The 27,970-nt window shown below is 42.1% G+C and overlaps 1 protein-coding gene across 1 annotated transcript in view; it reads right to left on the reverse strand.

The window, feature by feature from the left end:
* fat1a (FAT atypical cadherin 1a) overlaps positions 1-27,970 on the reverse strand; it is a 245,429-nt gene that overhangs the window by 18,811 nt on the left and 198,648 nt on the right. Inside the window, 14 exon segments of the mRNA XM_034187623.1 lie at positions 2,819-2,956; positions 3,818-4,461; positions 4,571-4,681; positions 4,958-5,111; positions 5,878-6,346; positions 10,727-10,884; positions 11,035-11,166; positions 11,240-11,462; positions 13,250-13,852; positions 14,554-14,751; positions 19,100-19,243; positions 19,433-19,570; positions 20,610-20,824; positions 24,330-24,716. Coding sequence (XP_034043514.1) covers positions 2,819-2,956; positions 3,818-4,461; positions 4,571-4,681; positions 4,958-5,111; positions 5,878-6,346; positions 10,727-10,884; positions 11,035-11,166; positions 11,240-11,462; positions 13,250-13,852; positions 14,554-14,751; positions 19,100-19,243; positions 19,433-19,570; positions 20,610-20,824; positions 24,330-24,716 — 3,714 coding nt within the window.

Below are 27,970 nucleotides of genomic sequence, written 5' to 3' on the forward strand. Positions count from 1 at the left end.
AGAAGAATCAGTGAAATTCCCCAAAGATATAATGTTATTTTTACAGATACAGTAAAGGCCTGTTGTTTGTTTAGAGAACCTGAATGAAAACAATTATTTGTTTGAAAAGGTTACACTTCTAATTAAAGCAGAACTCTTATTTTTTTTAACTCCAGGCCTGCTGTTAGATATTTTTGGTTCAAACTTGTATGGGGAACAAAAATAATTTTAATCAGTTCAGTATTTAATTTGAATGTCAAAACAATCAGGATGGAGCAGATCTCTACAGAGGTACACACGTGCATATTTTAAAGGGGCGTACATCTCTCCTTTATAATACTGTGAAATAAGCATAAACTTCAAATGGGTACATTATACTACCTATCACCATCAGACATGTTTATTTTGGCATTACCTTGCATAGTTACAGGGCTATTCCACAAGGCACTGTTCAACTACAATCACCCACAAGCCAAAAAAAAGTGCAAAAAACAGGAAGAAACGGCGTAATCCAGCTCACCTACAACCAGGCTGGCTTATAATGTGCAGCCCTGGCAACTGGATGTCTCATAAAGTGTAGGTGTGGTAACCCACCCAAAAATGGAGCTGCACCCACAGCTTCTTTGAACAAAAACCACAACAAACACTGCTTTGGCAAATTTTTACCACGGTGGAACGCGACCCAACTGGTTTCAAGCCATAGTCATGAATACCCTGTTTAGGGCCCCTTCACACATAGTATGAATAAGTACAAATCAGTGCGAATCACGGCGGGCGGAACAGCTCATATGAGTGAACCGCGAAAACATCGAGCTGACGGGCAGGCGTGAATGATCCTGCTGCGACGGTTTCGTTTATGCGATGGTGTCGTGCATGAAACCGTCGCAGTGGGAACACAGTATGAGGAGCTGGAGTATGTGAAACCACATCCTGCAGCTGCTGTGAAAAAAATAAAATAAAATAAAAATACATGCCACCCACTCGTGGGGGTACTTAGACAATTTTCACAGCCAGCTCAAAAGTGACCCTCTGATCACTGTTTTCGTACTGACAGCACGAATGGCCACACATTTTCTAAGTGTCAAGTGAGCGGTGTTAGATGTTTGTGTGTGTCAACTGGAATTTGGCCGATACCTGGCACGAGAGGGATTGAATGGGCTCTCACAGGGTACTCTCTGTCTTTCAGCCGCTGGTGTGCGCAAATAGTTGTAGCAATAGGTGTACGAGGTGTTGGAGGCAGTTCCGATTTTACACAAATTGCATACGTTTCCTGCTTTGTGCACAATTCAACCCCATTTGTACTATGTGTGAAGGGGCCCTTAAGGAACTTTGAACATGACTGAAGCCGTTATTGCTATGAATACCCAGAACTTATCACATACTATCAACAAATTTGAGAATTGGGATAAAATTTTTGAAGTTAAAAAATTGGATTTCTAATCTGGTGGTGATGATGGCCGTAACTACTACTTATACTATACTTATACTAAGTTTGTTCAAGATTGACAGAGATGGATCAAGAAGTTACTATGATGTTCAAAATGTGCCCTGATTTGCTATTCAGGATTAAATGCAAAGGAATGGTGGTCTGTAGAATAGCCCCATTAAACGTCCCATGGAACAATTTTGTGAGAGCCTCGTACCCACCTCTGAACTTTTACAGGAGTTTGAGGACATGTAAGTTGCAGCAAAACAACCTCAACTCAACCAATTTATAACGTTCATATCAATCCATCATTCAGAGCACCTTTAGATTGATTCAGCGTTGTGTGTATCAATGTAGTCGTATCTATTACTTTAAAATTGATTTTTGGTTCATATCTGTTCATTGTAACACCCCTAGTAAATATTGATATGTATACCTCAGCAGGGATCTGCGCTATACTTCCCCTTTTACTGTGATGTTTTTAGTTTGATCCGTATGCTTACCTTGTATATAGCTGATTAGCCCGTGACAGTTTTGAAAGTAAATACTGCACCAATTAAAATTTAACGCAAAAATATCTAAAAAATAGCAGGCCTTGGGTTAAAAATGCCGGAGTCCCCCTTTAAAGGTACAACTGTTCTGATTGTTAAGGTTACAGGTGAAGACTTTGATGACTTGGGAGTAGCACATCACATCAAACAGAAAAGTCAAAATAAATGAAGATGAAATGGGAGATAATTACATATGGTGTATACCCTTGTGCTATGATCCCTGATGTTTGCTTTAAACATCCGTTTATGGCTATATTTGGAAGAAAAAGAAGACAAACAAACAAAAGCATGCTTTTAAATGAATAAATACGCAGATGTCTGTTAAAAAAGAAAAGCAAGCATGTAGTGTTTTTGTAAAAATAGAACGTAACAGAATTTTGACAAAGTCATCAAATTTCTTTTCGAGCTGAGATCAGACCCAAAATGTGCGTGTCTGCTTGTTTTGCTTTATTTAAAAGAATCCCGGGAGAATTCTAGATGCTTTGATTGCTTCCGTCTGTACCGGTAATGATTGAGGACTTACAGGTTGGACCCCTACTTAAAACCTTGTTCTGGATCTGTGGACTGATTTGATCCATATGGGAGCTGAAGCCCCGCAGCACAAAGAAAGAGAAAAGAACATGTGACCCCTGCGCCGACATCGGCCGTCCGTTCTGAGCATGCAGAGTGTTAGCATACGACTTGATGAGCTTCTACAAGACAAAGATAACTGTTTAAAAAAAGCTGCAGGCTGATCCGATGGAAGGAAAAACATCACATGCAGCATCTGATATGTGCTACAGAACGGAAGGTTTTGCGAACTTTGCTGTTATCCATCTTGTTAATCTGTAAAGCAGACTGAACATGCTGAGAGGCATCGTACCGTTATCGTCGCAGGACTCAGACTGGAACGAGCTCAGGGACTGGACCTCAGACATGCTGCCTCGGGTGTTATATGGGTGGCAGGCGCTCTCCTCCACCGGCTTCTTTGTCAGGCACGAGTCCAAATCCACCACTTTAGCTGCAACAAACAGTCAATGCATTGATCACACGTTTATATTCTCAAAAAAAAAACTTTAATTTCATGTCAGGCTGAAAATACTTTCATCTTCATTTTGTGAGGCAAATATCTGTCTTAAATTCATCAGGAAGAAAAACGATATTGCATACAAATATTTCAATGGCAGACTTTTTCATTCCTACTTTGGATAAAGAAATTATGTAAGAAAATAATTAACTTCATGAAATACACATTTATAATATAATTTATTTCTCAATATCTCTTAGTATAAAGAGAAAAGCTATTAAAACACCTGTGGCACCATTACTGTTTTTAATGCATATAACTGTTACATTTTATCAAACACACGTTTCCTGTGTTCAGAACTGTTCATATGTGTGTATCAGTGTCATAACGTACACAACTGTTTGTTTCATAAAGTTAGCAGCAATAGTTAACATTTATTTTGCTGTTCTCATTATGTTTAACATTATTATTATTATTATTTTTATTAATGTCACTGAAATTTGATTGTTGGGTATGTGGGCTCTTTTATTTTGAAAATTGACTGGACTCCATTTGTATGTAAGCTTCCTCTCTGACATGCCCAAGTCGACCTGAGACAAACTGCTTTTCTACCTCAGAAATTTACATATGTGATTAATTTAGATTAATGAATTAATCACATTGCTTATAATTAATTAGATAATTTTTTAATAGCTTGGGAGCCCTAAAAAATATGTGATGATTAATGTTATCTGGCTTGATTAAAGAAATCTAATAAAGTGCCCACACAGCACTGAGGGACACAGTGTGGACTGTGTTCATTAGATGATCTTATTTCAGTAATTTGGAAAGATGTGGGTAATTAAGATAGTTTACCATCATAATCATAGTCCCAGTTAGGCTTCTGGATGGAGTCGCTGTCCGACACAGAGTTGGATGGAGGGGGAGGGGGGAGATTGGGCGCCACGCTACACACCGCTACAGTCTTGCGATGTCCGTGCACAGAGTCAGGGTTAAAAGTGCTGAACTCTGGATGCTCAGGGATGGCTGAGCCCTCAAACGAGTTCCGATCCAGGTTGTTTCGGGAGTCACTTGGAATGCTGGGAGTATAGGAAATTGGCCGCACAGGGACCTGAGGCGGAATGTCTGAATAGATGTTTCTGTTGAGCTTGGCATCAAAGTAAGGTCTTTGGAGGAAGGAGTGCGGCACACTGGAGCCTCCAGGGTGTTTATCGCTGCCGTCACTGTTTGACTTGCGGCGACACATCCGCTTTCGAATAAAGATGAAGAGGAGGACTAGGATAAAAATACTGGAGAGAAAGACTACGATGCCAATCACTTCTTCCAGACCAATGTTCCAGGAGGTGGAGATGAATTCATTGCGGACCTCGGCACGGAGTTCACACATCTGCCCGCTGAAACCCAGGGAGCAGTTACACTTGAAAGAGCCATAGGTGTTTTGGCACTGGCCACCATTGGTACACGGGTTCTTGATACACTCATCAACATCACTCAGGCATCTGGACATCACATGGAAACAAGGAAGGCAGTGCTGCATTGCAGATCGTGTTATGACTGAATAAATGTGCTTAGAGCCTGAAACTGAATTCAACAAGAAAACAACGGCACCTTTCTCCCTGGAAGCCGACTTCACACTCACACACTGGACCGTCCAGACTGTCGATGCACTTGCCGCTGTTTTTACACGGGTTGTCTCTGCAGTATGGTCCAAGCTGGCACCTGTTGTGAAAAGGACTTGGCTTTACCAGTGTTGACTTTAATTATTTCTGTCTACAAGGTCTGCTAAGCATTATGGTTTTACAATCAAAGAAAAGTCTGTCAAAGATTTCTGCTGTGATCACATGGTTAAAAAAACCTTCAAAATAGGCGATTCTGCCAAAAAGTAAAATTCAAACAATGGGTGTGGCAGATCCAATTAGGAGTAGTCATTAACCCTGCCCAGTGGCTAGGACATTCATATTTAGGTTTATACAAACAAATACTATAATATTCTACCTTTGTCCTGAGTACTGCCCTCTGCACTGGCAGTAGAAGTCAGCTGCACGTGGTACACATGTTCCCCCATACAGGCAGGGGTTGGAGGCACAAGGGCTTATTCCGATCTCACAGTGGGTGCCCATGAAGGCAGCAGGGCACTTGCAGAAATAGCCTACGGAGTGCAGAAGACAGCTAAAAAATACGGACAAAAACTGAAATGCTGCAGTACATGGGTGGGCGGACAAACATTACCAGAGAAGTTTCTTTCACTTTAACTTTTAGAGAGTGATTATTTTCACAGAAGCATATTTCATGAAAGCTTCCATTATTACAGCTGAAACTATTAAGTCTATTAAGTAATTAAAAAACACTGGTAATTATCAGTGACAAATGATGTCAGATCAGGGCTGCTGCTCATAAAAATCCTCTTAAAATGTTCTTACCATGCACCACATTATATTATGGCTGAGAGCAGGTACCTCAGTGGGATAAGGTCATTACCAATACATACATGGGTTAGATTCATGTTTTAATCACTTTACCCATCTATTATAATCTCAAGTTTTTTCTTCAGGGTGCAAACTATTTTTTGTAGATTAGTCAGTTATCAAAATAAAAGAATGTTGCAACCCTGTTGAGTATATGGAAGATCAATGAAGGCCCAATGAATGCTGCTAAATGTTTTTCTTTCCACAACAGAAAGTGTTCTCTGATCCACTAAAACATTCATTCTGATTGCCTGCCATGATGATGACACAGTCATTTCAAATTAAAATTTCCACTTCTGTATTGTTAAAGAAAAACTCCGCCACTCTTCTCCACAAAAAAAAAACAAAAGCTTGTGCAGCATAATTTTCTAATCAAAGAAATGGACACTTAAATTAGGCTTTTCAGTGGCCATCTGAGTGAAGGTAACGAGCTGAGTATGACATAAGCACCTCCATTTGGCAGGGAGGTGCAGATCCCTCCATTGTTGCAGGGGTTGCTGGAGCAGCTCTCAGCCGGTGTGAGCGCACAGCCTGGAGCCACCTCCACGATGTCTTCCATCACAGCGTGCGCTCGCTGAGCCTTGGTGTTAAGAGGTAGCTCGTGGCCGTTCAGAGTGATGGCTTCCATGCAGCCGCGGAACCCGTTGGTGACGGGCAGGCTGCGGCCGTGACGAATGGCGCCATGCTGCCGTACGTGACCGCCAAAGTAAATGCTGTTGTCAAGGTTGAGGGTACGCAGAGTGCCCGGCGCTGTGCCCGAGGCTGCGTGCACCCGGTCCAGGACCAGTTTAGCATAGTTGCCATCCACCTCCAGCGAGACAGTGTGCCACTCGCCGTCGTTAACTTGAGCGCTGTGGACTGACACCAGGCCAGGCCCGCTGCCACAGTCAAACTTGTACTGCAAACGGCCGTTCACAATCTGTTGCGGAGAAAGAAAAGAAGACACAACATGGTGATTATTCATTCATGGGAGGTTGCTCTCATCTCTTTTTTCTTCCCATTTTTGAAAAAGGGGCTGTAAGCTGATAAATCAGGTGAAAAAATATTTATAAAAACTTTTGATCGCAAACAAAAATTGACTGATGTTGTGTAATTTCCAATCATAGAGCCATAAAAAGATACCTCCAGTGTGCACCAACGCAATGCTAATTTTTGTTAATATAAATGTAATTTTTCCCAGCTCTTTATGTAATTCACTGCCCCTTACAAAGAACCACATCAATATATTCCTCATTTTGAATTTATTGAAGGTCACGTGAAAACCAGGCCTGGGTTTTCACGTGACCTTGAGACCACAAACGTAACTCGCGCAACACTTTTATACACTGTGGGCACAGTGGGTGAGGTTTAGGCTTTGTCTGAGAAGTTGCTGAGAGACTGGCGCTTTGTTTGATCAAAATTTTTTCTAAACCTGTGAGGCACATCGAAGTGGACATGGTTCGAAAAATTAAGCTGGTTTTCGGTGAAAATTTTAACGGCTGATGAGAGATTTTGAGATGATACTGTCGCTTTAAGGACTTCCCACAGTGCGAGACGTCACGCAGCGCTCCCAGGCGCCGTCGTCAGCCTGTTTCAAGCTGAAAACCTCCACATTTCAGGCTCTATTGATCCAGGACGTCGTGAGAGAACAGAGAAGTTTCAGAAGAAGTCGGTTTCAGCATTTTATCCGGATATTCCACTGTTAAAGGAGATTTTTTTAATGAAAGACGTGCGGGCGGATTGCAGCGTCGGCTCGCAGCAGCCGCGACGCTCCGCCACAGGAAAAACACCTCTGTTGGAAGCCTTAAGGACAAGTTGGAACATGTCCAGCTGTTAAACAATTTCTCATATACTCACTCCACTGAAAGCCATCAAAAGCCGCATGGATTTTACAAATGGTTATCAACACAGAGGTGTTTTTCCTGTGCCACTAACAGTGGAATATCCGGATAAAATGCTGAAACCGACTTCTTCTGAAACTTCTCTGTTCTCTCACGACGTCCTGGATCAATAGAGCCTGAAATGTGGAGGTTTTCAGCTTGAAACAGGCTGACGATGGCGCCTGGGAGCGCTGCGCGACGTCTCGCACTGTGGGAAGTCCTTAAAGCGACAGTATCACCTCAAAATCTCTCATCAGCCGTTAAAATTTTCACCGAAAACCAGCTTAATTTTTCGAACGGTGTCCACTTCGATGTGCCTCACAGGTTTAGAAAAAATTTTGATCAAACAAAGCGCCAGTCTCTCAGCAACTTCTCAGACAAAGGAATTCTGACGAGGGGCTGGACGACTCCTCCCACAAGGAGTGCTCACAGGCGAATGACGTCACCGACAGGCGTGGAAAAACTCACGCATGCGCACGAGGGTTCAAGCATGTCTGATGTAAAAACATATGAATGAAATCCATATAGTTTTTGAAAAAAATAAAAAGGACCTATACTTTATTGACAGCCCTCGTATGTTACTGGCTCTCACAGATGGGGGAGCCCTCCCTGTATCTAAAACTTGCACATGCTTGATGGACATGAAACTTAACTCCTATGTTTAAACTTTAAACCAGATCTCAGAGACTTCCAATCAAATAACAAAAGCAAATACTTGATGGCTAACATATAATAAGAAATTAACACAGATATTATCTAACATAAACAACACTCATTTATTTAGTATCATCAAATGGTTTGTTGCAATAACAAAAACAGCCTACCGATGATATATTCAGCTTTCAATGGCAGTCACATAAACACAATAGTCATATAGCGAGTCAGGTTTTGGCGCACAGACCTTAGAGGAATGCTTGGAAAAGTGCTTTATGTTTCCCTCCCAGCACTAAAATAACTCAGCTTGTGACTTTTTTCCTTCCAGTGCACTACCACCACATTCCCACAGTGTCCTGTGGTTCCAAAATGGCTTTTTAAATCCTTCGGACAGCAGGTCTGTTATGTCTGTATTAAGCCCTTCTGACAGAGGTTTTGCGTGCTCCTTTACACACAGATGAGGTAAAACCAGACATGGGGCCAAATACAAAAGTATTTGTATTTGAAAATACTTAAATACATTTTTCGGAGTATTTGTATTTTTTGATTTTGAATTCAAAGTGTTTGTATTTCAAATACATCGCCGATCCCAAGTATTTCCAAATAGTTTTACAAATACTTTTTCAAATACTTTTCAAACTTGGGAATCTCTGTGACACCGTGTTGAAATACACCAGAAAACTATAAGCTCTGCATTATTGTGACTGAGATACAATAATACAATATGCTGAGATGAGATGATATGACATTTTATTATTGTTTTGTGATATGGTGGATACAAAAGGATGCAATATTGATGGAAACCGAATATATATTGTGATAGTTTGATTATTGCCTGTGATATTATAATAGTGAATTTGTGATAAATAATTCAATCCTTTACTTAGCAATAGTATTTGGTCATGCTATTTTCACAATAAATTGTCACCGGTTTATCAGTTTTTGTGTTGATTTGTTGTTTATAGTTCATAGAAAGTATTTGTATTTGAAATACTCAAAATATAAAGTATTTGTATTTGAAAAAGTACAAAGTATTTGTATTTGGAATTTGAAAATCTAAAGTATTTGTATTTAAATACAATGCAAAGTATTTGACCCCATGTCTGGGTAAAACATGCAACGGTAAACTCCGTCAAAACTTAATTACTATAATAAAGATCACTGTCTCCAAGCAGTTTGCTGGAAGGACTTGAAAACAGAAAACATTGCTTCACGTACACACCAACGGGTTTTGACCATGATACTACCATGACTATCAAACTGTGGAGGTTCCTGGCATATCCAAGAATGCTTACTCAGATCAGCTGGGCTTGTTTAGTGCCTTGAAGGGTTTCGCTCCTTCCATGAAGGTCACTTGACTTCAAGCGTTAGCTGCCATTTTTCTTAGCTTCATTTGAGGAAAGGTGAGGATGGGATTATATGGACTAAACAAGTCCAGTTGACCCAACTCAACTGACTTGGATACCATGACCTGGATGACCGAGAATCACAAGAGACATCCTCTTTTGACAAATTGTCTTGCTGCCATCTTCACCTACACATTCTTGGACATTCTTGTCAAGTCGTGCAGCAAGACGATACTGGACTGTAGCACAACTGAGTCTTACTAAAGACTTGATGGTGTCGTGCTAAAACATATTGGTTTTTGGTTGAATCCTGAATGGGGATGGGTATTGATAAGATTTTATCGATATTGATGCCATTATCGATCCAATTCCTTATCAATTCCCTTATCAATACCGCCTGTGAATTTTCTGTGTACTAAAAGTAGGCTTTACAGTTTTTCTATGTTAACAACATTTTACTGAGTCCTAAAGTAAATAAGTATGAAACTGGTCACTGGATCCTTGATCTCTGGACATAAATAGAAATAAACAAAATCTGTAGTTTTTCTCAAAAGCATTTCCTTTCAGATATTAATGAGACAAATGTAACTCCATAGCCTCTGAGGTGAGCTATTGTTGCAGCAGTCTGTACTGCACGTCAACATCAATGTAATTCATAAAGAACGCAGGACGTCTCATTTTGGGACAAAAAAAACCCATTGTAGTCTGATGTAGTTTGTTGTCTGTATTACAATGTTTGGAAAGAGGTGTCATTTGATTTAAAATGGCGATTCACTTTAAAGTTATTAATTCCAACCAGCCTCTAATTTGACTCTGCAGAGAGCGGCGCAGCGTTTGGAGCTGTGTGAACGGAACGAAGGACGATTCTCGTTTCTTGCCTGCAACAAGACAGGAGTCCCAGTTTAATCCACACAAAAGTGACTCACGATTGACATATTTAAATGGCTTTGAGAGGGGTTAAGAAGCGGACTTGCCACTTCTTAAAAGCAGCGAAGCAGAGAACCAACAAAGCAGGGGGTCAGACACTGCTTTGTTGCTTCAAGCAGAGCTGCTGCAGAAGCATTTGATTGCAGACCAGCTGCAGGGTCTGCAATCAACGTAGACAAATGATCAGTTTTCCGATAAACACCCTCAAAAACAACGGCCGCTCTGAAGGACCAATAAGGGAATCATTAATCAAAAAGGCAATTGATGTCGGTGGATCAAATCATTTCTTAATGATTCTCAAAAACAACCAGTTCTCGATACCCAACCCTAATCCTGAATCCTTCTATGTTGTTATAAGGTCAAGGAAGGTGTTGTCACAGAGAAATCTTGAACGACGTGGTCAAGAATGACCACAACTCTGACATGGTGTATTTGTAGACAGTCATGGTCAAAATCGTGTATGTGGGAAAGAGGCTTTACAAACACACACAGCAGACATAAATTTTCCCCCACCTCCAGGATGCTGTAGTCTGTGCCTTTAGCATACATGACAGTAGCATGGTTGGAGAAGGTCCTGAGTTTCAGAGACAATTTCATCAGCTCCTTGTTTTCATTCTCCATCAGATGGTACTTCACATATCCGCTGCCACTGAACGTCAGCGAGTGGCCATCTGTTAAAGAGTAACAGACGTGTATATAGCATAAGTAAAAAAAAAAGAACAATGTGGACCTCATCACTGCACTGAGGGAGACAGGAGGGAAAAAAAGGACTGGGTAGAAGGAAAAGACACCAGGGAACCGAAAGAAGTGGGTGGCCCTACCAGAGCATTTGCTCGTTCTCCCCTCTGGACATAAACAACTGTACATGGAATCTTTGGAGTCTGCTACGCACTCCATTCCCTCAGGACAAGGCTCGTTCTCACAGAGATTGTTCATCACGGGACAGCTGCCACCTGAGTGCACACAAACATCTGTTCAGGAGTGGAAATTCAAACAAACTGTGTGTACGAGGAGCAAACAGTCCACCTTCACATTGGCAGGTTGCAGTTCTCTGGTGCCGCGGGGTCACAAAGCTGAGACGTGCTGTGCTGTAAGTGGACATGGCGGTCTTATCCAGAGAGATGACCTCGTCACAGTAGCGCAACGGACATTCCAGCCCTGCGCACAACTTCTGTACCACACGCACAAGCCGCACACCCATCATCTCCTCGATCACAGCCGTGGAAGAGTTTAGCTTCCGGAAGACGACCTGGGTGCAACACAATAGAAACACACACCACAGTAGACAACAAATAAGAGTTCAGAATACAAAAGGAATTCATGTTCTTCTACTAGGCCTGCAGAAAAGAAAAAGCTGAGACATGGGCAGAGTTCATGAGCCCTTTCTGTGCAGCCCCTTGTCACTGCAAAACCAAAACACAGTTCACATTCGAGAAGAATACTTTATGCAATGTTTTTCTTGACACTTACCTCTAAAAATGTCCAAGGTCAAACTCTTGAGCTGGTCACTAATTATTAGTATGTGAGTTTAATAGTGGAAGCAAAGCTTTCCTTCAAAGCTCATATTAGACATTTGGTATCTAAACTGAGGGTGAAGCTTGGGTTCTTCTATACAAACATTTGATAAATGCTACTTTCATGCCTGTATTGGACTACGGTGGTGTTGTGTATTTATGTGCTTCCAGCACGTGTTTGCAGTCCTTGTTTCCAGTGTATCATTGTGCTCTCAGATTTATCACTGGTAGTAGCCACCTTACCCATCTCTGCAAACTCTATACCAAGGCTGGCATGTCCTCTTTGGAAGCAAGGCGGCTCACGCACTGGATGACTTTGGTATATAAGGCACTTGTTGGGCAGGCTCCGACTTATCTGTCCACTTTTGTGCGGAGAACTGCAAGCTGCTATGCCTTACGTTCGAATGATACTTTGTGTTTTTCGGTTCCCCGTGTTCGGACAGAAAAGGGAAGGAAACCTTTTAGTTTTGCCTCCCCCATTTTTTGGAATGCCCTCCAAACGGAATTGAAACTGCCTGGGCTGGTTTCACTGACAGCTTTCCGATCACTATTAGAAAACCAACAACGAAAATCTTTTGGGCAATGTGTATGTTTTAAACCCTGCCTTAGACCATGAGTTTTGTTGTATTAGAGTTTGCATTGTTATTTAAAATAATTATGTCCAGGTTAGCTGCGTGTGTTGTATTTTATGGCGGATGTGTCGTTTTGATTATTGTTTTATCATTGCTTTGCCTGTTGGTGTGTGCTGTTGCCTTCTTGGTCAGATCCCACCTGCGAAAGAGGTCTTGATCTCAGTGGGTATTCTTATCTGGTTAAATAAAGGTTCTTTTAAAAAATGAGATAAAATGGCTTCATGTGATCATGCACATACACGACAACAGTGATCAGCCAAAAAATAATGTGCTCTGTACACAGCCACACAAGTCCACTAACCCCGACCAGGAGCCACAGTAAGCGCTGTCAGTGTGTGATGACAATGTGTCACCTGGTATGCAAAGTTTTCAACAGCAATCCCTGATGCAGAACAAATCTGTCATTGTCATTTGCAGGAAAGGCAGCGCAATAAACTGAAACCTTATGAAATATGCACCATGTTTAAAACGCCAGGGACGTCAAGAAGTAGGCGGTGACAGAATCTTTAGAATGCTGTGAAATCGCAAGGGAGAGTACTGCTATATGTCAACGTGTCCTTGACCTGGCCCTGCAACATAAACGTCTCCCAGTCCTAAACCGTTAGGAATCTGAGTTAAATTAGGAAAGGATTTAAACATCTGCAATATCATAAAATGTCTTATTTTTTCCAACAATGATATTGTTTTAAAGGACACGTAACCTGAGATTGTGAGCTGATGTGAATCACAATTTTATGTTCGTCATTAACACAAATTGTTCCAACTACCGTAAACACAAAATGTTTGTGCAGCTGAATGCCTTCAGCGTTTAAGCGTAAGTGTTTTTTCTTTTCATAGTTAGTGATGGATATAGTAGTATATAAAATAAGCTTGTGGTCAGGTGGCCTCACCTCCTGAGATTGGTAGGGGCTGCCAGATCTTTCTAGTGCCAGCAGCACATCCAGATCTCCTTGTTCCGATGGCTGCAGACTCACCATCTGGACCTCACTTCTCCTAACCCCTGCAATGTTTCTTAGCGCTCGCTGGAAGTTACGCCAATAGTCGCCGATAAACTCTTCAGGAGCAATATTAGCAAAGCGTACTGCAATCGAGTTGTCCAGGGCCTGCTGGACTGCTTGCCGAATGTGCACAGTGACATCAGCAGCTGTGATGAAGCGACCATCGGTCACAGTGACATTGAGAGAGTAGTGGCCCACATCCAGCGGCCGTTGGGCAATAACTTTCCCATCGGAGGCTGAAACTGAAAAGAAGGCGCCACTCCCATCCACGGATGAGGAGGAGGAGGAGGCGGGGGCGAGACTGTAGGTTAGTGTGTCATAAATGTCTTGGTCAGTGGCGTGGATTTTGCCCAGGACACCTCCAGGATATTCATCCTCAGCTGTTGAAACAAAAATGTCCAGAGGCAGAATTGCAGGAGGGTAGACGCTCTCCTCGATTACACGCACGCTGATGAAGGCCGTGGAAAAGAGCTGAGGTTTGCCACTGTCTGACACCTAAACGTGAAAGAATAGAGAGAGAAAAATATATCTATGAGGAAACTGTGCGCACTGACATTTGGATTTTTCCCCCTCTGACAGCAGAGGGCAACCAAGCACTTTCACTGCAGATATTCCCAAACTGGCACAATCTCCACAGTGGAGGTGCAGCACATATTAAATCCAACCCAACTACTGACAATACAGTCACACATTCACATGCATCAGTTCTATTAGGCAGGAAAGAAACACGTGCATCTCATGCAACAAATCACACTTCCATTTCATATCCCATCTGCCCACTTTTTTTTTACCCCTCAATCTGTTATACACGGTGACACGTCAATGCACAGCAGCACACATAATCGTGATGAGTCTGGAGCAAATATCATTTGTGTTTCTTCGAGGAGGTGCAGTCTGGTGCAGCAGAGTGACAGACAGCAGCAGCGTACACTTCATAATGTTTGTTTCATCTTATGGATATAAAGATATATGTTTTCACAGCACTGCTGTGTTCTGAATTCAAGTATGCAGAGGAGGAGTTACGCACCTACTCATTGTTGGGAGGAAAAAAGTGCATGAGATAAGTGAGTGAGAGTGATAGAGCAAATGCCCAGAAAAGGAAAAGAGGGCAAGACAAATAGATCAAGTAGCCGCATCCTGACAGCAAAATCAATACAACCTCTCAACTGTAGTTTCTGTTCCGTGGTGTGACTCACCTGTGCTTGAAGGAGGTAGTGTTCTTTACTTTTCTTATTCAGCGCTCCCACGGCCACAAGAGCTCCTTGTTGATTGATCTGAAATACATTGTCCTTGTTTCCGTCCACGATGGTGAAGGTGAAAGGTGGTCCATTGTGAGTAGCATCCTTGTCAGTCACAGTCAGCTGGAGAACACTGGTGCCTTTCGGGCGGTTTTCCTGTCATATACAACAAACACAAATTCCATTTTTGTGCTGAGAACTACAGTTCTATTTCATTTGTCCTGACCACCAGAGGCTTTGGCAGTCATCCAAAATTCATACAACCGCGGTTACATACGTAACCATCGATTTTAAGCGAAAGCATCAGTTTTGGAGGGTTCGGCTGTTAAATGTATACTTGTTTGTAACTGTACTGAAGATGCCAAAGGTTATTATTTCTTTATTTTAAACCAACCTGTCCTGTTAATTTCCCATCTGATCATCATTGTCTATACACTCTGGTTCTGCACCTGCGTGAAGCTGCCCCCCCCCCCCCCCCCCCCATTCAAAATGGTAAAATAGCACTGTTGCTCATTTGTGGGTAATTCAAAAATACATTTTCTGACCAGTGGGGGCCTGTGTGACATCACAGGTCAGGGGCAAACCGATTTTTTAAGGGGTGACTGACACCGGCCAAAATGACAGACCAGTTTGGAGTGATTTGGAGGTGGTGGGGGGGAGGGCTGAGTAATGTGACTTGTGTAAAAAATAAGTTAAAAATGTTAAAACCTTTAAAAACACAAATGATAGAAACCAGTTTGGAGGGATTTGGACATGGGGGGGCAAGCTGAGAGACACCACGTGTGGGATAAATACGCTATAAAAGTGAAAAAAAAAAAAATCATAAAAGCACCAATGTTTATTTTAATAGCACAAACAATGGAGACCTGTTTGTAGAGATCTGGACTTGGTGGAGCGGGCAGTGTGTCATCACGGATCAGAAAATGTATTTTTGAATTACTCAAAAGCTTTCATAGCACAAACAAAACTTTTTATGGCACAAACCAGCACACATGTAGCACAAATGAACAAATGGGGAGGGGGGGCAGCTTGACGCAGGTTGGTCCTGCAGCTCCTGCCCACTTAGCCCCTTTTCACTCGTGTTCTCCTTTACTCATCCATCTCCACTTTGTACCCCCACCAACTGTTCCCCTTTTTTGTAACTCCACTCAACATTCTACATAAAACTTTTTCTTCTGCACTTCCTTCACTGGCCATTACAGATGTAATGGCACGCCTCTCTCACAGCTCGGTACGATTAACTCTTCAAGGTCTCAGTTATGGTTCAAATCACGGTACTTTCCTGACAGGTTTATCTTACAGGTAGAGAAGACTTACACAAAATTAAAAAGACAGAATATAGCTTCCACGTCCTGAACATTCTACCTGAAGGTTTTGCATAATTTTTTAACATAATCACATGAAAAAACTAGCTCATAGTGAGTGCTGCAGACTTCAGGATTTGTTTTAGTTTTTTTAAATACAGTACACAATACACAGTTCAGGACTGCTATTTTTCAGTTTCATGGTTTTTTGTTGCTCTGCCATCCATTTCCAAGTCTCATAAATCATTGCTGCTCTTGCAGTCATCTTCTAAATGCATTATTTGATGTTACTGACAATATAATATGGCCCTTACATCAAATAGCGATGTTTAAAATTTATTTTTATTAACTTCAATCCTCTTTCTCTTCTGTACTGTAATTGCTGTGCAATGCTGTAAATATACATGCATGCACCTGTAAACTGCTGATAAAGGCTCTCAGTTATACTGTTCGGCAATACCTGGACATTTACAGCAAATGGACTTGTTTTTTGTCTTAAAGACATTTCACTTCATCCAAGAGAGCTTTTCCAGTTTAAATAAGATGTCATTTAGATCAATACTGAAATGTCTTGAAGACCATCAAGAAGTCCCTCTGCTATAGAAAAGGGGTGGGACTAAAGGGCCAAAACAGTGCACATTTTCCACGTTCCGATCACATCAGTAGCTGATATCACATGATCAGGACTGTAAATTGAGGGGAGGAGCTCATCAGTAAAACCACCTGCTGAAGCAGTTTGCTGCAAGGAAAACCTGCAGTGCTTGGTCCTTGGGGACACACTCTTTCTTACCCCTGCTAAAGAATATCACCGGTAACCCTCGCCTAGGACTGGGTACCAAACTTTGTTTCTATTGTGACAAAGACAGAAATGCTTCGGTTGTACCGAGTATCGAAACATGCCTCGTCTTTTGATGCCAAGTTTCAGTACTCAGAGGTTAATCACGTGCAAGAAGAGCGGTCCACAGCCGTCCTCCTCTCAGCATTCTAGTCCGCCTGTGGACGTTACAGAGCATGAGCAGCCTGATTCAAAATCTTCACCACCGGACTCTGCTTCAACTGCAATGTAATTCGTGCATCATTTTGAAGCTTGAAGCAATGAAGCACTGTTCCGACCCGCTGCTTTGATTCTTTGCTTTGCTGCCTTTCAGAAGTGGCAAATCCATTTCTTAACCCCTCTCACAGCCATTAAAATATGTCAATTGTGTTTCACTTTTGTGTGGATTAAAGTCACTAACTGGGACTCCTGTGTTGTTGCGAGAAAGAAATGTTCCATTCAAACATCTCCAAACGCTGCGCGGCTCTCTGCCGAGCAAGTCACATTAGAAAGATAGAGTGTGGTCGGAATTAGTAACTTCAAAGCAAATCACCGTTTAAATCAAATGACACCTCTTTCCAAATTTTGTAATCCAAACAATAAACTGTAATCGATCAAAACCTTTCCAAAAATGAAACGTCCTGTGCTGATGTCCAGCAGCCAGCTCAGCTCAGCTCAGATTCTATGGAGAGACATTCATGCCAAAATGTCTGAAAGGAAATGCTTTTGACAAAAAGTACAGTGTGTTTTCAAGTGTTCTTTTGCACTGGAAATTATTTGCTGCTTATTTTTTCTGTAAGAAAACTGCTTCAACTGGAAAATTACCAAAGCTGAAAAATGAAACTCAAGATTTGTACTACGTGTAATGTAATTTTCTTTTTGTTAGAATTGATCTTATAAAATTGGTATCGAAAAAAGTAACATTCAGGAACCGGTAACGAAGTGAAGGTATTGAAATTGGTGCCAGTATCGAAAATTTTTGATTGATACCCAGTCCTCGCCTTCATTCCTCAAAGCGTTCCAATTTATTTTGTTCCGTAAAATTAGTCAGCATCAATTTTCCAACATTCCTTCTTCTTCACTGCAATGGAATCAGTGGATCTGCAAAAGTTTCCATCAAGTACTGCACATTTAGCTGAAGTTGGAGTCTGGTCTGCTTGAGGTTTCTTCCTCAGAGGGAGTTTTTCCTTACCACTGTTGCTCTGGGGGGTTAGTAAGGTTAGACCTTACTTATGTGAAGCGTCTTGAGGCAACTCTGTTGTGATTTGGCGCTATATAAATGAAAATAAATTGAAACTGAAATTGACATATTGGACTATGAACCTCCTATTTTGGGCCATGTTGACATATTCTTGTATACATTAGTGTAAATATAAATGTTGGCACAGTGCAACAGATGTAAAGACCGCCGTTTGTTTGCATGTGATTAATGAAACATGGTGAATTATAACAGAGTCCCGGTGGCCACAAATGCCACTGTTAATTGTAATAATCATACTAACTCTGCTCTTGTATTAAATAATTGAGCCAAGTTATAGCTGACTTCATTTCCTCATGTAATTCTTTGTACTGACATTTACAACTGTGAATCCAGGAAAAAGCACATGCAAGATCCTCTCTTAAAGTTTTCTCCGACTTTAGTATCGTAGAGTGGGTATCAACTCATACGGATTCTTTGACTTTATTACACAAAACCATCTATACACGAGTGATCAGAAAATCACAGTTGTTGGATCTATATACAGGATGTGATTTTCCAGAGCAAGTCTGAAATATAGCAAGATAAAACCTCCTGCAGTCATTGAGAAGTGAGCAAAGTGTACCCACTACAATGCTCAACACTGCGCATCACAGTATCTCTTAAATTAGATTTCAGTTGTGGTTTTTTAACATAAAAAGAAAACTGGAAATCCATCATCTCCCATACTACCGTTTAGAATTCCCTACAGTGGAATACGTGCTCAGATTTTTAAAATATTCTAACACGCTTTACTTCACTCCAGTGTGCAATCCCTTATCTTTGTATCTTCTTCGTCCCCCCTCATCACCCCTGCCTCAGTCTTTCCCTTGCAACCCTTATCTGAATTCTTATACTTAAAATGCAGCCTCTGTCTTTCAATTCCCTTAGCCCCTCTTGCTCACTGCTCCTCATCTCCTTCTTGCTTCATCCTCCTACTTGCTTCTTGGCATTCTACTCACACACTCCAGCATTATTTCTCCCTGTTAATCCCTCTCTATGTCCACCCTAATCCCTTGTGAAGCTCCACCTGTCCACCTCTTTTTTTCTTGGCATATATCCTTTATTTTCATCATCTCAACCTCTAATTAGCTTTCACCACTGACCCAGGCTCTCTCCCCCTGGGCTCCCCCCCCGCCACCTACTCACCTGGATGATGAGGCTGTAGTTGGCCTGGGAGAAAAGAGGGAGGTTGTCATTCACATCAGACACGTCGATGTTGATGGTGGCGCTGCTGGAACGTGGGGGTGCCCCGCTGTCTGTGGCCAACACCATCAAGGTGTAACCTGAGGTCTGAGAGAGAGAATGAATTACCTCGCATGGTCAAAGTTGCTGCTGTAAGCAATAGTGCGGCAGAGTTCAGTAAACAAGGTTGCCTATTAAGCGTGACACAACTGATTGGATTCTGCATAAAGTGTAATTAGTTACTCAGTAGATCAAAGTGTGTGTGTGTAGTCAGCATTGCGTTTGTGTTTCCCTTACTCTCTCTCTGTCCAGCTGGCGAGCGACTCTCAGCTCGCCTCTGACTGGATCGATGGTGAAAGGGTCGCCTTGGTTACCATCAACGATGGAGTATCGCACGTGATTGTAAGATGGCCCGTCAGCATCCTCAGCAATGACCTTTTAAACAGTCCAACAACAATCAATTCATTTTTGAGGACAGTTCTCAACAGTAATGATGATGCCTACATGTTTAATTACACAATGAGTGATGTCATGCTCTAGTCACAAAATTGTTTCCCTTCTTGGGGTGATGGAAAGCTGCTTCTTTGCCTTCTCATGAGTTAACCAATATGCATCATCCTCTTAGGGTGCTCAAATTTGTTAGCCTGTACTAGCAACTAGCAGACAATGCATAGGGAGCAACCACAGAGTCCAAACACACATACGCCATGACTCAGTTGTACTGCACAATGCGAAAATTGGAGTAAGGGTGTCCCTCCTGGGTGACTGTAATAACATGGCGGTGCAACATGGTGGCTTCCATGAGGAGGCCCACTCCCACACAGATATGAAGGGCTCATTCTAAGCTCAAGAAAACACCAATTTGTTGTTGCAGGCAAATTATACACTCGTGAATACGTGGCTATGAATGCCATATTCCAATTCTGCTCATAAAAACACTTAAATCCTACATACTGTCACTTTAAATTATGTGCTTAAAACATATGGCTAAGACTGCAGACAATTTACATTCAGGAACATGACATATGTATGGAGGAAAATTTTAGTATGCAAAAAGTAGAAAATGTACAAAAAAAAAACACCTTCCGTGAGAAGCGCTTAATGAGAGAAAATCCTTTAATTAAACTGTTTGACCATGTGTGTCAGGTAATGCGCAAGAAGAGAAGCGCACTGAGCATGAAGAGTATTTGTCCTAATTTAGCTGTGCCACCAGATGGTGATTTGCCACAGGTGCAGATATGTGATAGTGTACGGCTACGCGGTGAGTAATGGCCAGAGAGGAGAAAGCCTGACGGACTAAATAAACAACTGAGTGAGGAGGTGAACAAACTGACAGGTTTAGCTGGGGGAAAGTGAAGTGAGAGAGACGAAAAATGACTTTCACCCTGCGTGCAAGTTTCTCATAATTAATGGTTATTGCCCTAACTACTACCGGTGTGAAAGTGCGCCGAAAAGAGTGTGCTGAAATTCTCACCGTCACCACAGCCTTTCCGAGCAAAGCGTCTTCACTGACAACAGCTGTGTAGATCTCCTGGCTGAAGATAGGCTTGTTGTCGTTAACATCAGTCAGGTTGATGTTCACAGTGGCCATGTCGCTGAGCGGCGGTGAGCCGCCATCTGTAGCTTCGACTGTTATGTAGTAGTCATGGGATACCTCATAGTCTAACGGTTCAATCACAAAGACGTCACCTGCGGAGAGGCAGAAAGATGGCGGCAGCAAGGTCAGGAAGGGAGAGGGGAAAAAAATCAGTATCAAGCTGTGCAAATTCTCACTTCGATGGCAGTAACAGGAAAACAAGAGAAACACAAGAAATGCTACCGAGACTCTCCTATGTACCTGCTGGCAAGGTGAAGCCGAGAATTCTTGTCTTTTTAAACAAAATCCTTCTCTGTGTCTCTCACTGCCATGAAGCTACAACAGGTGAAGTTACAGGCAAACATAGACGTTGCATGGTCTCTCCAATCACAGCTATTTAAGACTGTAACTATGTTGTCATGGATTTCTTAGTGGCTTCCCTCACTAGTCTCTCATTCAGTTTTTGAGGATGGCATGCTCTGTACCAATTAAACTGTGGTGGCCTAAAGGTTTGAGAAGCAGCCTTGTGACCAGAGAGTGATCAGAGTGAAAAATGACTAAAAGCCCTTCAGAAAGGTTCTTAATCCCTACGTTTCTCCTGATGTGCGCGTCAGTGCCAAACAAGCCAGCAATTTGACAATGGTGTTAGTTACTGAATGTAGAGCATCATTATAAAGCACTGTGAACATCTGATGGACAAGTGCTCCAGAAATGCAGTCCATTTACAATTTTACCTCATAAATGGTAAATGGACTGCATTCATATAGCACTTTTCTATCTGCATCAGACAGTCAAAGAGCTTTACAATGATGCCTCACATTTACCCATTCACACAAACACACTCACACACCGATGTCAGGGTGCTGCCATACAAGGTGCTCACTACACACCGGGAGCAACTTGAGGATTAAGGACCGTGCCCAAGGGCCCTTGGTGATTTTTCCGGTCAGACTCATAATATTTACAATTCTTATTGATGGACTTTCATTAATCTGTAGCACTTGACATGAACTTCAGTCTGTTTGTCTGCTGAAGTGTCAACAACATGAGTGACAAATTGTTTGCCCAATTACTTTTGGTCTCTGAAAGATGGTGAACCACAGAAAAAAGTGTGTAATTCTTACAGAGTTTACCTGGTTTGAATGCAATTATACTCAAAAGCTGTGAAGGTGTTCATCGTTTGCTTCAAACTCAAACATTCTGTGATAGATTTGCAGTGATGTGCACCGGACATCTCAGTACTGGATCATTTTTTTTGTCAGCAGATAAACAGAAAATCTAATTGGAAATGTCCAGACATTTCCATTCCAACAAAATATAATGACAGATTGTCTTCTTTTCTTTTACTAAAGAACATAATTAAGTAACAAGTTTAGCTCATTAAAACAAAAACAAAGCAAGATATTGATTTGTTGAAGGCATCCTGTACACCACATGACAACACAAAGACAGCCACAGATGATCACTCCATAATAAAAGAACTGTAAAAACTTGATTAAATACAACGTAATTTTTTTTGTAAACTGCTGGAGACCATCAAAAATAAATTATGTAATTTTATAATTTATTTTTGGGTCATGATGCCACCAACGATATGGGGAGGGGGCTCTCCCAATAAAATTTTTATAAAATGGGAGGTTCTAGGAGCTAATCTGGGCATGTCTGAGGGGAAATTCCAGAGCAAAAATTATATTTTTAGGACACTTTGTTGTTTGTGATTTTTTATTTATTTATTTTAACTGGAGAACATGAACAAACTGAAGTAAGCTCAGCCAGTGAATATAGGTAACTTGTTTTATTCTAAGATATGGCATACATATGTCTCACAACTAATCTGAGTATAGGGAATGTTTTTGAAAGGACTACATCACAGCAGCACCTGTCTACACTACACTACAGCAGCTCATATGTAATCCCGATTACTGTTAAGACGACAACCTGTAGCATCAACTAACAAGCTGACATGACGTCAGACAAAAAGATATTAAAGCAATCCTTTTTCCACATTTCTATACAGTGCATTCAGTCTGGATTTATTATATCCTTTTTTAAGGTGCCGTAAGCCCAAAGCACCTGCACAAAACATCTTGCATGGAACATGTTAATATCTTAATAGGTACATTTAGGGAATAACCCTGTTGTGTCTGATGTGTTGGACATTCATGCTGGGATATACGGTCAAAAATAGGCTTTAAAAGCAGTTGTATGTGATATTTTCGACCGTATATCAAGAGAGTTATTCCCATTCTAATCCAATTCCATCATTTGCATGGTTTATTTTTCTGTAGGTAATTCGGTCAGCGAGGGTAGGGTTACCGTGAAGCAGCGAGCTGTCTCTCCAACAGCGGTCAGGGCATGGAGTAATGCATCAAATGTGAAAATCCATCAAATCCATCAAATGTGAAACAGTAATTCTGTATCAGAATCCACATCAATACTTTCATACGGTAGCTTAAATTCACCCATTTCAGCGGTGGTACACGACTTTCTCTCACTCTGAGCTAACAGCTAGCAGGGGGCGCAGGCGGTGTTCTGACGAACTGTGTGTCTCGAAAAGTTTTGCGTTCCAACAATACTGCACATGCACAATTCCACGTGCATGCACTGTTGCACGCGGAGGACAGGAACGACATTCAATAGTAATCACATCACGTCAGGACACCAGTCAGGGTGTGGAGTAATACATCTTTGGCCACCGGTCTAATATTTTGTCCCGTTCCACAGATATTATATAGATATATATTACTTTTTTCAGTCCTCACAATGTTTTTTTTAAAAAAAAAACAACTGGATTTTTCATGGCTGTGTTGTTTTCCAGCCATAGAACCTCCAGAGAAAGGTGCTAATTATCCAGTACTCATTTTTCTGCTGAACAGTTGACGCCATCCGCTTGAATGAAGGGGAAATACGCGCATACTTGATCACTCAACCAAGCAATGCTTTGAGTCGCTGTGAGAAGGACACACACATCAAAAAGGTCCAATCACCACTCTTGTCTTTTGTGTCATACATGGGAATGTTTACCAAAATAAATGAAGCACATGGTTTGTCTTCAAGCCGTGGCAAGTGGAGCCGGAGTTGGCCCCGAGCTCAATCTTTCTCTTTCAAACCTTTCACTCCTCCCTCCCAGAATTTTACACCGGATTTACACTGATCTCAAAAACGTTTCCTGGCAAGAAAAAAATCCGCGGGAAATTGGCATCCCTAATAAATACATTGCAACCTTCACCGTTAAGAGGCATTTTTGTCACATCTCCCACAAATAAAATTTGTCTACTACCATAAAACATAAAATATTTTATGTTTTGTGTGCATTTTCCTGCATTTCAGGCCTGCAACACATTCCAAACAAAAGGGCCCCTGCCGACCCTCAGTTTAGTGGATTGATGCTTGGTAGTTATCTCTTTGCCTCCATTGTTGTTTTTCTTGCAAACATAATTAACAGTTAAAAATGAAACATTGTGACTTACAGTAACTGTTCAAACTGTGAAGCTTTTTGTCTAAATTAATTCAGTATCAAATAAAAAGAAGTGACAGTGAAATTTCAGCTGCTAATTTTGGCTGGTTCTCAAGTATGGCTAGACTGGAAAAAGTCACCCAGTTTGAGCTGCTACATACCAGTATGTGGGTCCACGCTGAACATGCCATGCTCATTCCCGCTGACAATGCTGTAAGAGATTTCTCCATTGGCCTCCATGTCTCGACTCGTCGCCTGCACTCTGAGCACCTGCGTGCCCACAGCCACATCCTCACGTAAAGTCGCCATGTATTCACGGTGCTCAAACACAGGAGGGTTGTCACTAATGTCCAGCACAGAGATCACCACTTGGCACAATGAAGACAGGCGTGGAGAGCCCTGGTCACTGGCGCGGGCTTTCAGGTCATATACTGATTGCACCTCTCGATCAAGGGGACGCTGCAGACTTATTACGCCTGAATGTTCATCAATTGAGAAATATCCATCAGCAGACTCGATCAGTGAGTACAGAATGTCACCGTTAAGACCTGGAAGCACAAAAAATAAAGGTTGAGCTGCAAGATGTTGCTACACTCAACAAAAATATAAACGCAACACTTTTGGTTTTGCTCCCATTTTGTATGAGATGAACTCAAAGATCTAAAACTTTTTCCACATACACAATATCACCATTTCCTTCAAATATTGTTCACAAACCAGTCTAAATCTGTGATAGTGAGCACTTCTCCTTTGCTGAGATAATCCATCCCACCTCACAGGTGTGCCATATCAAGATGCTGATTAGACACCATGATTAGTGCACAGGTGTGCCTTAGACTGCCCACAATAAAAGGCCACTCTGAAAGGTGCAGTTTTATCACACAGCACAATGCCACAGATGTCGCAAGATTTGAGGGAGCGTGCAATTGGCATGCTGACAGTAGGAATGTCAACCAGAGCTGTTGCTCATGTATTGAATGTTCATTTCTCTACCATAAGCCGTCTCCAAAGGCATTACAGAGAATTTGGCAGTACATCCAACCAGCCTCACAACCGCAGACCACGTGTAACCACACCAGCCCAGGACCTCCACATCCAGCATGTTCACCTCCAAGATCGTCTGAGACCAGCCACTCGGACAGCTGCTGAAACAATCGGTTTGCATAACCAAAGAATTTCTGCACAAACTGTCAGAAACCGTCTCAAGGAAGCTCATCTGCATGCTCGTCGTCCTCATCGGGGTCTCGACCTGACTCCAGTTCGTCGTCGTAACCGACTTGAGTGGGCAAATGCTCACATTCGCTGGCGTTTGGCACGTTGGAGAGGTGTTCTCTTCACGGATGAATCCTGGTTCACACTGTCCAGGGCAGATGGCAGACAGCGTGTGTGGCGTTGTGTGGGTGAGCGGTTTTCTGATGTCAATGTATGGATCGAGTGGCCCATGGTGGCGGTGGGGTTATGGTATGGGCAGGCGTCTGTTATGGATGAAGAACACAGGTGCATTTTATTGATGGCATTTTGAATGCACAGAGATACCGTGACGAGATCCTGAGGCCCATTGTTGTGCCATACATCCAAGAACATCACCTCATGTTGCAGCAGGATAATGCACAGCCCCATGTTGCAAGGATCTGTACACAATTCTTGGAAGCTGAAAATGTCCCAGTTCTTGCATGGCCGGCATACTCACCGGACATGTCACCCATTGAGCATGTTTGGGATGCTCTGGACCGGCGTATACGACAGCGTGTACCAGTTCCTGCCAATATCCAGCAACTTCGCACACCCATTGAAGAGGAGTGGACCAACATTCCACAGGCCACAATTGACAACCTGATCAACTCTATGCGAAGGAGATGTGTTGCACTGCATGAGGCAAATGGTCACACCAGATACTGACTGGTATCCCCCCCAATAAAACAAAACTGCACCTTTCAGAGTGGCCTTTTATTGTGGACAGTCTAAGGCACACCTGTGCACTAATCATGGTGTCTAATCAGCATCTTGATATGGCACACCTGTGAGGTGGGATGGATTATCTCAGCAAAGGAGAAGTGCTCACTATCACAGATTTAGACTGGTTTGTGAACAATATTTGAGGGAAATGGTGATATTGTGTATGTGGAAAAAGTTTTAGATCTTTGACTTCATCTCATACAAAATGGGAGCAAAACCAAAAGTGCTGCGTTTATATTTTTGTTGAGTGTAAATTGTGCAATTGAAATATTATTTTTGTCTGCAACCTATATTGTGATGTCATCAGAATAAATAAATTACATATATATAACTTCTGTACCGTGCAACCGCAAAGTATTCACGGCACTTCACTTTTTCCACATTTTATGTCACAGCCTTATTCCAAAAGGATGAAATTAATTTTTTTCATAATATTCTATACACAATACCCCATAATGACAATATGAAAACAGTCTTTTTAAGATTTTTGCAAATTTATTAAAGAAAATAAATAAATAAGAACTCGTGCATAAGTATTCGCAGCCACTGCCATGAAGCTCAAAATTAAGTTCAGGTGCATACTGTTCATCCTTGAGATGTTTCTACTGCTTAATTGGAGACCACCTGGGGTAACTTAAGTTGATTGGAGATGATTGTCAGACACCAGTCTATATATAAGGTCCCTGTTATGTGTCGGACGCAGCTCAGAGAACCGACCAGCGTTTGAAGGACCCAGTATGAAATAAGCAGAGCACGGTACAAAGGCTAACTGAATTTAATACATAACAGTGATACAAAAAATAACAAAAGAAAGTGCGGTCTGGCGTGGTGCGCTCCCAGCAGCGCTAACGGTCCGGAGCCAGAAGCTGTTCGGACCCAAGGACCCCGCCGACACCCCCCAGGTGGCCGCAACAAACCGAGTCTGTGAAAGAAGGAACCATTATGTGAGTCCACACTCTACACACAGAGAGAACACTTAAAGGTGTACAAACAGCAAACACTTCCTGGCTTGATTACTAATCAGCTTCCCAACCTGCAGGCATGGAACATCCAGTTCACAAAACTCCACTGCAGTGGAAGCCGATACATGACTAACATACAGCTCAATATAATAAAGGTGTGAGGGACACCACATTTACTGACTGTATAAATGTTAGTCACAAAATCTAACGTACCTCAGGAAGTGTGCTGACGAGCGTGAGACCTCACCCCCTCCTCTTTCACAGACCGTGCATCAAACCCTGGACGTTCTCTGCATCCACTGATGATGAGATGGCTCCCGAGACGACGATCTCACCCGTCTGGTCACAAGGTCGAGTCTCTGGCAAATACACACTGTATACTCCAGTCTTAAATGCCACCATGTTCCAATCCATATAGATGCACCTCAGCTGTGAGTCCTGACGAGCCGAAGGTGATCAGGGTGAGGTCCTGATAACCTCAGCAACACAGCCACTCAGTCCCAAATGCAAGCCACCTGGAAGGAAGAACAAGACAGAAACAAAAAGGCAGCCAGGCCCCCCAGCCATACAACAGTCCCAGAGTTAACAGTGCATGTCAGAGCACAAACCAAGCATGAATTCAAAGGAATTGTCTGTAGACCTCCAAGACAGGATTGTCTTGAGGCACAAATTTAGGGAATGTAAATGGTAAATGGACTGCATTTATATAGCACTTTTCCATCTGCATCAGAAACTCAAAGTGCCTTACAACTGGCCTCACATTCACCCATTCACACAGACACACCGATGTCAGGGTGCTGCCATGCAAGGCACTGACTGCACACCGGGAGCAACTACAGTAGTGGCGTCCAAAGTATTCCAGAAAGGGCCAAGAGGGTGCAGGC

This window comes from Thalassophryne amazonica, chromosome 15, assembly GCF_902500255.1.
Source record: "Thalassophryne amazonica chromosome 15, fThaAma1.1, whole genome shotgun sequence".
NCBI classification, from domain to species: domain Eukaryota; kingdom Metazoa; phylum Chordata; class Actinopteri; order Batrachoidiformes; family Batrachoididae; genus Thalassophryne; species Thalassophryne amazonica.